This window comes from Rhea americana, unplaced genomic scaffold, assembly GCF_003343005.1.
Source record: "Rhea americana isolate MKP2758 unplaced genomic scaffold, rheAme1 scaffold_329, whole genome shotgun sequence".
Taxonomy (NCBI): domain Eukaryota; kingdom Metazoa; phylum Chordata; class Aves; order Rheiformes; family Rheidae; genus Rhea; species Rhea americana.
In genome coordinates this window covers 138606-156677 of record NW_028186456.1, presented here as the reverse complement: position 1 = coordinate 156677, position 18072 = coordinate 138606, and the positions used below count along the sequence as shown (strand labels likewise).

The 18072-nt window shown below is 37.5% G+C and overlaps 1 protein-coding gene across 1 annotated transcript in view; it reads left to right on the top strand.

The window, feature by feature from the left end:
• Positions 1–2107: 2107 nt before the first annotated feature.
• Positions 2108–18072, top strand: part of PHEX (phosphate regulating endopeptidase X-linked) — a 104058-nt gene continuing 88093 nt past the window's right edge. Inside the window, exons 1-3 of the mRNA XM_085310869.1 lie at positions 2108–2232; positions 7109–7177; positions 9303–9464. Of these exons, the coding sequence (XP_085166995.1) occupies positions 2121–2232; positions 7109–7177; positions 9303–9464 (343 nt within the window). The 5' untranslated portion in view covers positions 2108–2120. The remainder of the gene's footprint in view (positions 2233–7108; positions 7178–9302; positions 9465–18072) is intronic.

Sequence of the window (18072 nt, the reverse complement as noted above, 5' to 3'; positions counted from 1 at the left end):
GTTGCTGCTTTGCATTGTTCAAAGCTATTTTTGGTTCCTACTTTCATAGCAGAACTTAAGTTATAAAGTATGGAGAAATTTGAGTAAGAAGGATATAATCATTTATGTTGCTCAATTAGGGGATATAAAGCTAATGGACAAAATGTACAGGATAAATAACTGTTCCATGTTTGTGCTGTCACTGTTTCAGTACTGACATGGATGGAAAACTCACACAACTGCTCACAAATGCTTGTCAAAGGCTTCCTTTTGAACTTYGCTCTGGCCAATGCAAAATTGATTAAGTGATGAGATCACAGCATGTCTGTGCATTTTCTGTGTCGACACTGGCCTCTTGGCAGCCCCTTCAAGACTCCTTCTGGTGATTTCCGACATGAAGACTCACTATAGCCCACACAAATAAATGCATTCTCAAATCTGAGTTAGCAACAGAGAGTCCTGCCAGGGATTGTTTATAACCAGGGCTCTGCTCATGCCCTCAGAGGTGTGTGTGAACAAGAACTCTTAYGCTACTTGGAAAGCAGGTGTTTCTCCCCTTCAGCTGCCATCATTTCCCTCTTCTTCCTCAGCTGATGAAAGTCGTAGACTAGGTTAAACACAAGGCAAGTGGACAGGTGAAGAGAAATGAATGCTTTTCCTCCTCCCTGTGCTTAGCAGAGATGAGAATACTTTTCTGGATCCTGCTGGTGAAAAGGGACAGGGATGGGCAGTGTAGCCCCTAGTGAGGCTGTAGAGGGGGTGGCAGAAATAAGGAGTTTTGGAGGCTTCAAAATAAAAGTATTTTTGTGGATGGAGTGGGTTGTACATTTATGCTCATCTGGGATCTACGAAATTTTGTGTGCCTCAGCTTTTTTCACAGGAATAAATAATTCAGCCTCCAAACCGATTGCTCTGCCGTCACGTTTACCTTATGATGTATTTCTTTCTTCCTTCTGCCTGTGCAGTTTTTCATCAGGATGGGTGGAGGCAGAGATAAGAACTAATAAATTAGTATAAAAGTAACTCAGACATGTAAACTGTTGTCGGGAGCGCAGGCATGCCACCACCTCTCCCTGCATCTTCTTCGCATTTTACAGTGAGAGTCTGGCTCTGGAAGAACTGAGAGCTCCCTAGAGGGCTGCATGTCACTGTTGTCTCAGAGAATTCACTTTGAAATGATAAATTTTGCCACAGAATTAATGAGGGAGCCTCTACACCTGGAGAGAGGATCATCAAGTCTGAGTCTGAAACTGAGAAATCCATAGAGATTTTTTCTTTCTCCCAGTTCGAAGTAATACTTTCCACTGTGTTCATCGTAGTACTTGACTTGGAAGCTTACCATCCTCTCCTAAGATTCACCGCCTATCAGTAAGGACTAAAATATCTTGCAAGAGAAGAAGAAAAAAATCTAGCTCTTAAAACAGCACTATTCTGTAGGTTGTGTTAATTATTGCTTTGTGGTACGTGGTTGTGATTTTTGGCATGCAGTGTCACATACCAAGTTCCCAAAATAAAATGTTACAGGATATCCTAAGAGCTCTTAGGAAGCTTTAAAAGGGGATTTGTCCACGAAGTGGGTATCTCCTCTGGTGAAGCCAAATGATGCAGCAGGAATGGTTTAAGGAAAGGGAACTGTAGTCAGCAAATAATCAGTCTCTTGAAATATATGCAAGGGAAAAGAAAAACCTTCCATCAGCCTCATGTTTGTAAAAGCTGTCAGAAATTCTGCTTTGATTGTAAAGGGCTTACAGCTATATGTTTGAATAGCTAAAACATCTGTTCAGCAATATTGTGAAATCTTGAACTCTTGATAAAGGGGACTGCTAAGTGATTGGTTCATAGAGACTTTACAGGCAGCGAGAGCTGTAAATAGTGGTCACTGCTTGCTTTTCCTAGTCTTGGTCAGAGGATAACTTAGAACATAGCTAGTATTTAATGTATGAGTGTATGATTTTGCTTTGAGAGTGAGAAAGCAGGAGAACAGGAAGTGTTTAAGAAATGGTTTATGACAGAAACCTGAAGTTGTAAATAGAGAGGGAAGAGAGCTCGTGGATGCAGTTTGTGAATAGTTGAAATACTGATACAACAGCAGCAAAGGGAAGCAGACTTCTTTGAGACTGAACACATCCTAAGCCATCCTGATGGAAGGAGAAACGGTACCAGATCCCAGGAGAAGAGCCAACAAAGCCACACAGATTGCTCTCGGCGTATTTGTGAGTGGCAGTATTGTACTTGGCACCGTGCTTTTCTTGGGTAAGTGAAGAGTTCTAGGCTAACGTGAATGTAAATCTCGCTCAAGCTGGTCCGTTTTGTTGCTGAAGTTTGTGYTGTATGACTTACCTCTGCGTGTTTTGGTAAAAACTTCGGTCTCTTCTCCCTTTTTCCTGTTTTATTTTTACCCTGAAGTGAAAGTGTGCCAGTGAAGAGATTTGTTACGAGAATGTTATAGCTACAACATGAACTCGTGTAACTTTGAATCCTGAATTTAAATTTGTATAATCAGTTGCATGTGTGTAGTAGCTAGAATTGGGTTCTTTCACAGAACAGGGAGATTATGTGTATCAGTAAAGYTGAGTAACTTGCAGAGTGTGACCAGTGTGGACTAATATTCTTAATTTCCTGAAAATCAGTATGCAGTGCATGCATTTTATAGAACCTTTTGGGTTATCCCTCATTTGGTTTGCATTAGGATTTGACTAAAATTCCTGTAGAAGACTTCAATAATGCCTATGCTTGCACATTTTTTAGCTGCTTCTGTTTTTCTAGGGTGAATTGCAAAAGTGTCTTTGCAGATATCATAAAAAGTGCATCCGGGATGAAATTAACTATTTTGATCAGATTTATTAGCTGTAACTGGGCAAAATGGAGAAGAAAATAGTTTTTCCTCCCCAGAGTTTRAAATTATTTGGAAATTGACTGTTTTGGAGTATCACATGGAAGCACCTCTAAAATGATGTGGAATAGTATATCTGTATYCAGAAAACACCAGCTAATGAATTGAAAATGGTATTCTGTAAACACTTGCAGAGGCAGATCCTCTTTTGGAAAAATTCAACCAAATTTTTAATTTCTGTTGATTCACACCAATTTCCATGAACTTGAGGTATAGCCTGTAAGAATGTCTTTTACTTCCCTCAGGTCTTCTGTGATCTTTTTTGAATGGTGTGGTTTGTTTATAGAAAATCAAGGAAAACTATGCCAGGTGTTTCTATAGAATACTTAAAGCAGAAGGCCCCCTTTTAATACTTTTCTATTCTAAAACTAATTCTACCAACGTTGCACACAAATAACTTGTCTATGTGAGAAATTGCTTTATTAATGTGAGCAGAACTGGATCTTCATCTTGGTAGTGCAAACTATTGCTTCTGCTTTTTTTAATAAATGTTTTTTACTTAAAAAGAATACAGTATCAAACACCATGGMTTGATTGAGAGCTTATTTTTTAGCAGTAGATTGTTTATATATTTATTGCTTATAGAAAACCAAACAAAATTACCACTATAACTTGTCAGAGATGAGTCTTTATCTGTGGATCAGACATGAAAATTCAGGCAAATGTATTGATTCTTGTAGATAGTTTGGTAAGTATACTTAGGCCCATTCTATACCTAGGGATTCAATGTAAAATTTTCCATTGGCATAACTGCAAAGAAAACAAAAATAAAAATGGTGGCCTTAGGTCAACCAAAATGTTTTTAGAATTTATTTGGAATTTGTCAGAGAGTTTCAACTGAAAGAATAAAGGAAAAAAGGGAAAAAAATGTTTCATTTTAACATTTTGTCAATTAGACGTTCCAGTGTTTCCATTTCAGTGTTTTGATTCTGTATTTTATCTTTAAGTTTACTTGAATTTAATTCATTCTTAGTTTTGTAAAACCATAGACAATGAAACCATTTAATTTGGGGTCTTATGGAGCATTGTAGGCATCTCAAGATGACTTTTTTTCTTCACTTTTCACTTAATCTGCAAAATTTTTCATTTCTGGTAGACCTGAAACAACTTCGTTTCAGTTTTTCAGTCTGAGAAGTTAAACTACAGCCTTCTCCTCCTTTAGTTTACTTCTACAGCTCTATAAAGACTCTGGGAAGATCATGTATTTCTATTTAGTGTTGCTTGTTTTGTTGGTACCAAAGCATAGCTTGGGGTTCTTGGGCACTTTTCTGCAATTTCCTGGATGTTTTTAGTGCTTGTGTACAGACAGGCCGGTGCTTCACTAAGTGCTTTCCCCCCGGGCCTGAGTCTCCTTGGAAGCAAGAGGGCTGTGGTGAAGGTAGGAGCTCAGGCTGGCTGGGCATTCCAGGCATGCAGCAGCCATCAGAGAAAGACCCAGCCCTGCTGTATGGTCACTGTGTAACAGTGATGCAGTGTTTGTGACATTTCATAAAGAATTGTTTTGCATGTTTGGCAAATAGAAATTTTCTCTAAATTCCCCCTTCCCTAGACAAGATTTAAAAGGGGGAGGAAAAAGCTCTGTCCTAAACAAAATTAGGGTGGAAAAAGTAGACATATCTAGGTAATACTTGTCAGGGCTGCTGAAGGAGGAGGCAGCTAGGACAATCTGCCTCAAGGCTTGGCAATAAGTAAGGCAGCTGAAGAGACCTCCTGGTCTCCACAATGCAGTTGTGGGCATCACTGGGGGCCAGCACAAGTGCTATAATATGAAGAGTGGTGGCCTTCAGTGGATCTGATCCTTCTCCAGAGTTGCAGGAGTTTGGCTTGAGGCTTCCTGCCTAACTGTAGCTGTAAAAGCAGCTTCAGCTGTGAGCTAGCAGGTGCATACCTGGGCATCCTGGCTGTCTTGACTGTCATCCTCCTAGGTGGGTGCTGGACTAGGAGCACAGCTACTTTGGGAGTCCCTGAGGTGCTGTGGCGAGACTCTRTCCTCAGAGCTCAGGGCCAACTTGCGAAGAAGAGCTCTGAAAAACCTGTGGGCAGAAGCTCCTGATTCAGACCCCTCCCGTGCTCGGGAGACAGGGTTAGAGCAAAAGGAAGCAGTTCACTCTCTGATCCTTTTTGGGCAAAAAGTCAAGCATCTCTAAAGCATGTTTCAGTAACCTCTCCTCCTGCTTTGGTAGTCCTTTGAACTTCTCAGATTATAAGAATGTCCGCATTATTTGTGTCTGGATATTTCTATGTGTTTTCCCCTTTCAGATTTTTCTTTTTTTGACTGTATCATCCTGTTCATTTGCTTAAGCATGTGGAAATAAGGTTATAAAGCAGATGCTGGGAAGCTGGGACACGAATTGTTAGACCCATTGCTGTAGGTAATAACATAGTGATGAATTCTGGTAGCAAGTAAAGGCAAGAGAACAAAACCAGGCAAAAATGTTCAGTTAAAAGCAGCTTTTAATTAAAGTGAAGTATTTTTACCAAAGATTATCTTTTTAATTGGCTTCTAGTGAGAAAGTTCTAAATGGAACAAAATCTTTCCAGATGTTATTTTATTTTCAAATATCAAAACCAGGAGGGCCATTTTAAGATTTCTTTTGATTCCTTCTCTGATTTTTTTAAAGTTTTCCCTCGTTTTCCATTGAGTATAGTAGTATTAAATAGTATCTGGCATTTTCTGTTCTTTTTGGATTTTCTTAAGAAAAAATCTAGCAAACTTTCAAGATCTGGGCAGGTTGTAAAGGCTGGCTTAAGAGAGGCTAAAGGGAAGCCCTCTTGAAGAATGGGAAGGAGTCAACACTTTGAACCATGTGAAAAAATAAAGGATAATAGTCCTATTATTTAATTACTTTTTTTTTCCCCAAAGTTGTACTTACTCTTCCTTACATTTTCTGCTGTTCTTCAGTATTTCCATTTCTATATGCCTAAAATCTATTGACTTGCTTGGCTAATCTACAAAGCTTGTTGAGATTTTATGTTTTATTGAGTCAATGCAAGCTTTGGTAAGTTGTCCAGAAATAGTTTTCCATTTTCAGTTTCTAAGAAAGTTTGAATGAAAGCCAGGCAGTTCTGTCATTAATTGTCACTAAAGCTATGAAGCTGAAAGTATGAAAAAAGATGGGAAAGCTTTATGTTCAATTCTAGCATTAGTTTTCTCATAGCAAGATTTCCCCATATTGAAATACATACTTATGATTGCATATCTTCTGTCTCTCTTGACCAATAAAACTTCAGGAAAAATTGCTTTATAACTACTAGCACTGTTATTATGATACCTTGAAATATTCTGTTGGTGTACTTTCCCCTGCTCCACTATGGCTTGAGTTAATATAACGGAAATAGCAAGGCTTTTCATTTTGTGTGCACATCTACCTCCTGGGACTCTTTCTCATCCTCATCTCAGGCATCAATTAGCTGCATATTTGCTGCCTGACAACAGCGTCTGAAAAGAGCAACTCCTATGCTTAGGTTTCAGTGGCAGCTGTACTACGCATTTTTAAAAGATGAGCAAAATCAACTGAGAATTTAATAGTTCATGTCAGCAAGGTTTTTGGAAGCAAATGAAATCATGTGAATTGGCTCCCAAAGGTACTACAAAGCACACTGTGTTTTATAAACCACAACCATTACGGTGTCTGTTGCTATGTAGGTTATTTCTAACTGTAATAAGGGCATGTTGCAAGTGGTCCATTGGTGTTGGGTCATGCCTGCCGGGTTAGGTAGTTCTGTGTACCTGTTAAAGCAGGTACTGTCCGCTGCAGGGCAACATGAGCACTGCTGCATACGAGTAGCTGTAAAAACCCTGCAAAAGYCCACTGGATAGCTACATGTTAAATTGCCAGCTGCAAAAGATGCCTCTCTGGAGGATAATAATGTCAATGATTAATTGTTGGTAATTCGGTAATGTGYGCTGTTCTTGAGTAAGGCTGAAGTGTTGTTATTCTAGGCACCGTGCAAATGTACAGTGAGAAGTAGTCCTTGCTCTATACTGCCTACCAAGATGAAGGAAGGAGAGGAGGAAATAGACAGGGGGAAATTWTTCCCTAGGAGCTAATGATTTGCTAGGAGCTGCAGTATTTACTTAGTACATATTCTAACTTTTTAAAATTACTGTAGTCAGAGATGCATTAGGGTCAGGTCTTGCATTGATGTTTGAATGATCAAATGCACAACATTTGACTTGAACGAGGAATGGTCAGTTCATTACAAATGATCTTATTATGCTTTTCCATTTTGCAGTTAGCCAAGGCCTTATAAACTTTCATCAGAAGCAACAGTATTGTTTGACTTCAGAATGCATTGAAGCTGGTAAGCAACATTTTTCTCCCCTCTGTTATATAGTAATTGCAGCATGTTAGTGAGATGTTGATACTATTGCAATTGTTCCATCATTCCTTTTAGTCATAAAACCTCGTTAATAGAAGAAACAAAGAATGATTTTTTTTTTTTTTTTAAGTAACTGCAAATATGTTTCTTTTTTATAATTCAGCTTCATGTTCTGAAGTGTTTTAGCTTGATGCTACGCAGGTTAACTTGAAAAGTTTCCTGAAGTCATGGGGTTATTTTTGTTGGTTTTCTGTTTGTTCCATTTTTTTATAGGAGACCAAATGTTGGGTGACTCAACCTTAAAGTGTATTTTGCTGTTTCCTTTTCAGTAGTCAGAAAAGTAGCAAGCCAATAAATTGTTATACACAGAAATGCTTTAAGGCCAGATCTTGCGTAGATTAAAAAAATCATAATGTGGTAGCTGTAGTTCAAAATCTGGATCTACTTCTAGATTGGCAGTTTTTTTTCTTCCACACACGTTGCAATCTTTATAGAGCTGAGATACCTGTTAGTATTAAATGTATGCTACAGGAATCAGGTTTGGTAGGCCCTGAAAGTGACAGTTTGCGGCTGGTTAGTTTTTACAAAGTTTTGCTGTCACTAAATCAATGAGATTTTTATCATTGAATTTAATAAGAACAAAGATCAAACAATACTTATCACATCTGGAAATGTGGCTTAGTGCCACAAAGTAGACTTTATGTGAACCTATAAGAGAATTTTTATTTCTATTCTGAATCATATTAATCTAATCCTTTAAAGTGTCTGGCTTGTGTTTGAAGTCTTTGTGCTACATAAATCATTTGAAAAAATTGCAAATCTTGACATTTCCATGGTGTTTCCTGTCATTCTACTTCCACTCTGCACTCTGTTGGCAGTGTTCTTGGCCTCTACGGGCACCACTGTCCATCGCTGATTTCTGAAAGACTGTGTATATCTGGGTAAGATAGGATGACTTACCAAAATTTTAAGAAGTGCTTCATCTTGAGCTTTGAAAGGAAAAAAATGTGACTTAAGAAGTTGAATCTGAATTGATTTTGTTGTTCTGCACCAAGGTAGACTTGGAGACCTGTGTGACTTGACTGTTTTAGCTCAGAGTACAGTGCACTGTTACTCCATGGTATCTTGAGACCTGGGACTTGCTTAGCTCAGCAGCATATCAGGAGTGATGGAAAAACTGCCAAGTACCAAAATATCTTCAGTAAAATCAAATTGAGAGTTCTAACATGCGAGTTAAAATTACAGCTGAGACAGAAATATCATAGGAAGAGTTATTCTAAGTAAAACTAGTGAATACTAGGAATAGTACCACAAAGTCTACAAAACTTTTGAGATTTCCTTCCAGACCTTTTAATCAATGTTGTTTGGATAAACCTCAAAATACGTGAGCATGTAGTCAAAAAATATCGAGGACCCACATATCCTTGAAGGGTTACTCTGCTTATGTAGATTTACAACACAGTTGTTCTAATGCATGATCGTATGCCTAGGCACTCAAAAGTTATTTTATCAAGTGTCTGGCTTGTCATACTGATCTCTGTCTTACCACTCTCATTTGTAATAGCAGCTGGTGCTGTAGTCACAAAATTAAGCTGAAAATACTGCAGGTACCTCTTCCAATGAATGATAGATCACAATTTAATTTGTTTTCTTGTGCAGCAATTTAGCTAAAGATCAAGAGTATAATTTCTGTATGCTAATTACAATCTCTTTGATAGGTATTACTAGTAAATTCTTCAGGCAATTAATTCCATCATGGTGAAATGGAGAACCTGTATTCAGGTGTCTGGCTCCAGCAGTTCAACTCATTGATCATCTCTGTACAGCACTCAAAAAGCAAGCATTGCACAGATATTCTGTATTTTTTGTTTCTCATATGGGCATTATTAGATGTTAGAGAAACTGAGTGGTATTCTTGCTACTGTTTTAAAAACGGTGGAGGATTGGAGAGGACCCATCAATCCTAGAACAGYAAGACTTAGCTTTCAAGTGAGGTCAGTATCACATTTCAGAAACTGATAAATGTTAATCCTTTCTGGACTGTTGCCTAACGTAATTCTGTTTAAGTAAAAATGTTTCATAAAATTAATGTGATTTTTTTTAACAGCTGCTGCCATCTTAAGCAAAATAAATCAATCTGTAGATCCTTGTGAGAACTTTTATCGATTTGCATGTGATGGTTGGATATATAATCACCCTATTCCAGAAGACATGTCAAACTATGGCGTTTATCCTTGGCTGCGGCACAACGTGGACCTCAAACTAAAGGGTAAATATGTAATTTCTGAAAACATTAAGTTGGCTTTTGATTGTAGCTTGTTAACTGGCTGATTTGAAAGAAATGAGGACTCCATGCTTCTTCCTGAGTAGTGTGTAATAGCCAACAGACCAACTTATTGTTCTGTTTTACTTATATTTTTTGTGCTTTTTAATGAAAATAACATTAAGAGAAAATGACTTACAAGAGAAACAGAATGCAGGGACAAAAGGATACTAATGCCAAAAGAAAAGATTGCAAGATTTGAACCATTCCGCCCTCACAGCAGGATGGCAGACCAGAGCACAAGACTACAACGTGCACATTTAGATCTGGGACAGACATTCTCAAACAAACGTTTTTCTAGGACAGCACTCCCTCTGTCAGTAGCCAATAGCAGGAAAAGAATGTAATAAGGCAAAAATAGAGTGATATTTTTCAGCCTGCTTAGATAGTTCTTGGCAGTAGGCAATTTACAGACTTCCGGAGATGGAGGTTATTTGGGTCTTCAGTTTTCTTCAAGTTGCTTTGCCAGGTGGCAAATAAGATGTCTAGGTGTGTGGTTGCCATTGAAGTACCTGCACTATCATCAGTGAAATGGAAGGCTGCTTAAGGATATGTCTGAAGAAAAAATAGCCTGAGATGGGAAACGTGTAGGAAGGGAGGTATTTTAATCTGTGTATGAATTGACTTTGTGCTGTACTCTGCAGTAAGGCCACCTCATCAGGAAGTTCCACAGACCAGCTGGGGAGAAAGAGTGACGATTATTGTTAGGTAGGAAAAACACACCAGATTATGATTGTTACTAAAACTATGAGTCATGCAGAAGAAGGGAGATGTGCAAGATTTAGTATTCTCCTTGATGTGCCTGAGTATTGTATACCTTAAGCCTGCTTGCGCTTACCACAGAACAAAGATCAGTCCTTGGATGTTGTGTTTAAAGAGGACTATTGCATTTATTGTTATCTTTTGTAAATGTGCATGTGTGTATGTATCAAAGCCCTCTCCACTTGCTTTCTTCAGTCATGTCATACTCAATCTTCATATCATTAAGTATTTTAAAAGCTGCATCCAATTTCAGAGTATGAGTTTGGGAATTTCAGTATAGGATGCAATCTAATGACTGCTGTTTTAAGTCTGCTGAAGATGTCACAACCAGATGAAAAAATACAACTGAAATCTGTTTTACATTTGCATGTAATTGTTCTGCTGCCAAAATGTGTTAAATGACTGTATGTCCTGTGTGAATGTGCCACACACATAAGGAAATAGCCACATATAAGCCAGATCTAATTAAATGTAGACTAGCAAGCTGTGACTCTCATCTTAATTTCCTCTTTTTACAGAGAGTAATCAAGGGTATCATGCTAAGTCACATTTTTATATGATAAGTTGCTAATCCCTAGCTAGGAAAATACAAGACAAAGAAAGAAACACCTGAGTGAGATACATTTGCTTAATGGCAACTCCATATCAAGAAAGGGGCATAATGGACACCCTGATAATTACTTTACCAGGACACACAAAGTTCTCCTTAGCAATGTACAGAGACAAGAAAGTGAAATGTTGGTTGGAGTAGAGGAGCTGATTGAATATAACATTTGTCGTCATCTCCTTAACTTTTTATTTAATAAACCCTCCAAAATGTAAATGGGTATATTTCTGTGCGGGTGGCTGAAATAATGAAGCATGACTTCAACCTCTATGTATGTGTTTGTAATTAAACTTGAATTGCTTTATTAAATGAGTTTGACACTCCCAGTTATTCATTTGTGGATCGCTCATCCTAGCCATCAAATGTTTTAGCAAGAGGAAGAGCTTTTGCACAGAGGAACATGTATGGCAGACCAGACTTTGGAAGCCAATTTATTTTCTTTCCTAAAGAACTTTTAGTGGAGCTTTGTACTTTATTGTAAATTTCCCTGTTTGACAATCAGAAGATTAAAAAATCTCCAATCTTTAAAGAGCTGATTATTATGCAAGTTTTATGTTCTGAAATATTTATCATATTAAAGAACAGTATTAATCTTAAAGTGATAACATGACGTGGCCAGAAAGCCACATTTTTCATATTTGATATTCTTTGATGGTGTGATATAGACGGAAGTACTTACTCAGGCAATATAAAAAAAATGATGTTACTTAAAATAAATTATTTGAACATATGATCTGTTTTCTGGCCCATAAATGTTCCTGAGCCTTAAGCTGAAAGGATGGTTGGGTATTTTGCAAGTCCTGTACATAGTCTTGGTTATACAAGGACATCTTCAGTCTTCTATAAATTTCATTTTGTGTTCGGGGCAACCAACATGGAGGAAGATCTTCCAGTTGTTAATAGGCAGCCAGTGAAAGTCTTAGTTCTGGCTTACCAAAATGCAGTAAGTGTGGCAGCACAGTGTACCGAAAAACCTGTGTTAACTGTGGCTGTGTTTGAGAGTGAAGCTTTTTTATTATTATTTTTTATTTTGAGCATGCAGACACACAGAAGCCCAGGACTTGACTGTCAGCTGGAAGAAAGGGAAGAACACTTTCTCTGTCTGTGAAAAGTTTTGGTGCTTTAACTGGGAATTGCAAAGAATGGTGGGCTGGGTCAATGGAAAATAGCTGAGAGCCAATAACAGGATTTCTTATCCCACATACCTTTGACTGACTGAAGAAAAAGGACAAGAAAGGTGTACTTCACGGTTCTTCTAGATTAGCAAAACGTGTATGTCAGTTAAAATCCTATTTTTATGCAAGAATTTGGGTTTATAATGGATAGGAATATAAAATATTTTGTACACCTGTTGCTTTCTCTGGCTGTCTTTTGGAAGGATTCAAACTAAAATTATATCATCATTTCCCTTTCAGTTTCTTTCCCATCCTCCTTATAAGGGTCACTTGGATTTATTTTTTTAGTCTCAGAGAAACCCAGAAGCCCCATGTGACTCTCAGTTTGATGTCCTGGCTACACAAAGCGGGTAAAATCCCAGCCCTGTGAAAGGAAGGCTGGCACTTTCCTTGGACATCAGCAGTAATAGGATTTCATACGTTGTGGAAGAATGTACAGAAGACAGTTCTAGATAACCAAAGTTCACAAAGAAGATCAAAGATGATTTTTAAGTAGAGTCTTGTGCTTTTGATTGTGATTGAGRTTCATGTGACTGACAACTAATACCTTCCAATATTAGGTTAAGATTTCTTGGTTCCTATGTTGGTAAGAACCAAGATACTTTAATCATTTCTGACTGGACTCAGTTTGAATCAAGCCCTTTTTGCTGATGCACCACAGGCACATTTAAAGGTGCTGTAGTTTGTTAGGGATGACCAATTTTGACACTGATAAGACTATGACGTAGCCCATTGCGTCCTTCAAAATGGAAGAAATGGTTCAAGTTTGGGCCCTGTCATATGAACAAGAGCTATGTCAAACTGCAACAGTTCAGTTGTCAGTTTTCAGTTTACATTGTGTCAAGGTTGCAATGTCTCTTCAAGTTAGTATATGTATTTCACTTGCCATAAAATTTCCTGCAACTGTTTGAATTTTTCTGTTTTGATTGGTGACCTTAATTAAGAGTTTAGGAGCACTGTCGTCTTACCATTGAAATACAGGTGGCTTTTTGTGAATAATTCCAGACTGGAAGGCTGAGGCAAGTAAACAAGTTACCTTTGGTGAATGTTGATCATCAGCCATTTTCTTTTCTTTTCTCTGAAGTCTGTAGAACAACAATGTGCAGTTTTTTTTTTTCCTCCGCCTCTCCTCCATGTGACCATGCAGGAAGCAATAAAAAATAAAGCCTCTCCAAACATTCCTAAATCTCAGCATCACAAAGGAAGTGATTTAAATTACATGAATACTTTCTGAATATGTCTTTCAGACTTTTAAATTTAATTTATGTCTGTGGAAACCAGTTTATGGATTCACTCTCCATACTAGTTCTTGTCCAATGAGGCACCTACTTCAGACAAATTTGCTGTGCTAAGCTTTTTAGCATTGCTGCTTGCTGAATGAGAGTCTGCTTAAATAAACTGAGGAATTTCCCACGTGGCAAATGGCAAGAAATGGAGGCCTTTTAGGAGGATATAGTGTATGGCTTTTTAAAGAACATGAGACAGAGAGCAAACAAAATAACTTGGCAGTGTAGACAACTTTTCCTAAGATAAACTGCAAGGAATTTTTTTAGAAAATAAGTTCTCCTTTAAGTAAATCCAGGAAGGCAAAAATATCTCAGTATTGAAATTTATACTATTTTGACCATAAGTTCATCCTTTCAGACAAATCCCAGAAGTCAGTGTTGGGTGGTTGCTGTACTGCTCAGAGGATTGGGTGCTGCTGGGCTTCTGTTGACTTTTGTTCTCCCACCCTTTGACAGACATGTAGCTGGGACTACTGGGATGGTTTAGATATGGCCTACGACATCTATTAGACCTATAGATTTCCATCTCCACTGATCTGTCTTGTGCCACTTAGTTATTTGTTCCTCAGWGGTAGCTTGTTGAGAGTTGTTCCGAATACAAGAAAAAGAAGAGCAGCAGCAGAAGAAAGGACATTCAAAGGATATTTATGCCGCTACCTCTAATTGTTTCTTGTTGGATGGCTACTCCTAGGTAACAACATAGCAGCAATAGCGCTTAGTCTTTTCTGCCTGATCTTTTCTACTACATGTAGATCTCTTTTTAGCGGTTTCAGATACCACTCTGTGGTCTAGATCTTTGACATAATCCCTACAAGAGTTATTATCAATCTTTCAGAAATTGCAGCTGTTAAGAGGATATGTCTGTGTGTTTTACAAGTTGTAGTTCCTGCAAGAATCATCTGTGCTCTATCATACTGAGCTGGCTGCTGTTCAAGACTGAATATGGATCTATAAGCAACTATAAATGTTTATCCCAGATATTGCTGGTTGGAAAAATATCCCTGTATTCTTTTTTTTTCATCAGAATTTAACAACTCATTCAAATTGAATTGCTTGGAATAAATGGTTCAGCTTTGGTGAAGCTGTGATTAAAAAATGAAGTTGGATGGAGCTTCCACTCTCCCCCCTTCCTGGCAGGTTTTCATGCAGACTTCATGTGGGGTCCGTGACAGTCCACCTGCTAGGTTGCACTTGGACACACATCCCAGGATTTCCACAGTACCTGGCCTGGTTGTTCTGGAGCTTAGGCCCTCAGGGGCATGTTTTGAGGAGAGCTCACTTGATTTTTCTTGGCTTTCAACAATAAGAGGCTTCTGGAGAATTGTTTCCACCATTTCTGTCTCTTGCTGGACATTACTAAACGGTAGTTTGTGCTCAAACTCTCATTGTGGTTGTTTCTTCCTTAGCAGATATTTTGTTTCCAAATCTCCATATGAAGGAAGAGGCCTTTCTTTTCTCTGAAGCTTGACACTGATGAGAAATGATAATGAAAAGTGATGAAAGTGTCTCCTGGTTATCTAAATGCAAGACTCAACACCAATAATTTTGAAATTCTTTGGTGTTGTTTCTGGGGGCAGTGTTCACTAACTTTGAAAATGGCATATTTATCTAAATGTAAGAAAAATCAGACATAGCACAAGTCGCGTAAATCTCTCTGGGCAACAAGTTAACAGTTTGATTTTTGATAAAATGACTACCTGAATTGAAAGTGGAGAAGCCAGGACTTTTTATGAGCTTTTGCAGCTGCTTGAAATTAAAGCTGTGTTTGTAATGGGTGCTTTTGGGAAASCTGAGTACAGAAAAGAGATCATTTTGGTTCCTGAATGAGGTTTTAAGGCAGCATGGTAGCTGAGCCACAGGATTCCCACAGTGTCTCCCTAGTCAGTAGACCAGAACACCATCTTCTTATGAGTCTTGCATTGGAACAGGTTTAGGTTAGGTTTATATCACTCTTTCTACACATGACACAATCTTTCTATACAATCTTCAAACTAGATTTAGAGTGAATCTCAATTTCTTCTGTTGCTTGCATCAGGATGATATATTTATATCTTTGGATATTTAATTACAAAATTGCTATCTGACTATACTTTTTACAATTAATTCTGCAGAAAGGGGTATTCATTCCTTAAAAAACAGCAGTCTGTGACATCTGATTTTCCATATTCTCTAGCTCAAATTAAAAAAATAATGCAAGTACATGTTGAAAATATTAATACAGTCAAGTAAAGCTTAATGCTGGTATTTAACACAGAGCTCCATTTGTGTTGTAACAAACTGGGATCTTACAACTTTCTGGCTTAAACATACTATAAATTAATGTGCCTAATCTTGACATCATATGTCAAGGTTATCTTCTGTAGCATGATGAGGGCATGAATGAATACTGCTCAAAAGTTTGTATAAGATGTATTACTGAATTTATGAACAATGGCTCTCACACCCCCATAATATGATCTGCCTTTTTTATTATAGTTTGTGTACAGTTACATTAGTTGACTTTTACGAGAAGCTCGTGATGTGCTTATCTTTTCATATACAAACTCAGAGAATTTGCAAGATACTGAAGTTATGGCCACAAACAGCATTGTCATTTAGCAAATGTTATCTATATTATGTCACTGAGCAGCATTAGAAAGCATTTATGTAAACACAGCTGTCCAATTGCCATTTCCATGAAAACTTTCATATTTTTGAAACTGATAATCAAAAAAAGGTAGAAAAATTTCTGGTTGGGGAGGGGAGGGACCTAAAATGCCCAACATATTAATCAGATTTATTTGTGTAAGTTAACATTTGGAAACAGTGGTTTGATTCACTTGATTTGTGCTTGTTGGGAGTTGGAAACTATATGAATTGATTAATTACTTCATGAATTTACTTCATGATTTCCTATGGACATGCTTATTAATTACATCCCCAGTAATGCAAAATTAATTCATAATGATTAAGTCTTCTATCAGAATGTCAGAGGAATTGATAATGATGGACTGGTTATTTTCAGCTGTCACTAGACTATCAATGGTGAGATAGAAAACATCATCAAGAAGTAGGCTAATGGACATTAATTGTATCAAATATGAAGCATGTTTGCCAGAATTGATTAATGGTGTGTTAATGATCATTAAATGCCTTTTCAAAGGAGGAAACAAAAAAAGGCGGTGYGAACGCAATTTATTAAAACAAGGCAGGCCTAGATTAAGGCATCAGCTCCAGAAAACACAATTCTGAAGAAGAGACTCCTGGTGCTGCAGAACAAATTCATTTTTTATTGAAAAAGTAAAAAAAAAAAAWGATGCAAGTAACAGGTTTCAGAATATGGAAACTATTATACTTAAGAAATATCTGAATCTATACAAATCAGAATCACCCCTTCCAAAGATGATCAATAGCTCCATTCATTAGCATCCTATATGCCTTCTGCCACCAAAGATATGGGTGTATAAACTATGGCAGGTAGTAGGACAACGTAAATTGTGTCTAGTGCTCTTAAGGCAGTGGAAGGCTGATTACAGAAGGGAATGCAAAATACATGAGAGCAGAAAAAGTTCATACTTTGGTGAAATTTGCTTCATTATGAGCATCAGAAAAGACAAGGCAAAGGTATATTCATCTGCTGTTTAATTTCCATCAGTGCATAGTGTGGTTTGATGATAGAAAATGATCCAAGACTATTCACAAGTTTAAGATTAATTTGCCAAATAACTTTACTTGACTTTTTTGGGGGGGAGGAGGGGGGCGGTAAGGAAGAATCTGTGGCAGGGGCTAATTTCAGTGATGATTATATCAGTGGGTCTGGAGGAATGTAGATCTTCCATCTCTCAGGGTATCATCTCAGTTGTGAAAAGGTAGGCTGTGTGGTTGCTCTTTCTTGTTCTCTCCAATTGCAAGTGCTTTATTTGGCATAAAATATTCTAATTACTGAGTCAAAGGGAGTAAGTGTTCTTCTAAATGATTTTATTAGCCAGGTAGCTCAAATACTTCACTTTCTTGATGGGATCTAGTTCCTACCACAATTAATACATAGTTTCATATAAAGTAAAATAGTTCTGATGCTAGAGATGAAAGAAAAGCCAACTCAGAATAATAATTAGGAAATTTCAAGATATGGGAGACATTCAGAATGGGCAGATGGGCTTCAACTTGGATCTCCAGTTGGTTCAGGTTGAACAATGTGTTTTAATTAGCTCAAAATTAATATTTTTGTTTCTGTTTTGATAAAGAGAATGCTCTCCAGGTTGGATTGATGGTGCATATATTTTTTTTTCAAATAAAGAGAATAATTTTCATGTATCCATTTTAAATATATGTGAGATTTAGCTCCTTGGTCTATGAAGTTAATTCCTTGATCATTTACCCTCAAAAATGAAGATGTTCTTGTAGGGCTATGTACACACTGACAGGACAAAAATTTTAAATGACAAATTTTTATGGAGAGGAAGCTTATTGGTGCCTATGGTATTATTTGTTTTGAYTTTTTTCCCTCCCTTCCCCTAGCAGCTTCCCCTCCCTCCCCTTGTTTTCTTGTAGACTCAGATGCAAAGCTTTATTTGGACAAGGATAGTTTTAATCATGTAGAGACCAATTTTTRTATGTCTTCAGTACCAGTTTGTTTTTTCCATATATATTTAGCAAACAGTAGAGGAATCTGGGCCATAATGCATTAGTATTTGAAACAGGCATTTGTGAAGCGTATTCAAGTAATTTTTATAGTGCATGCTTCC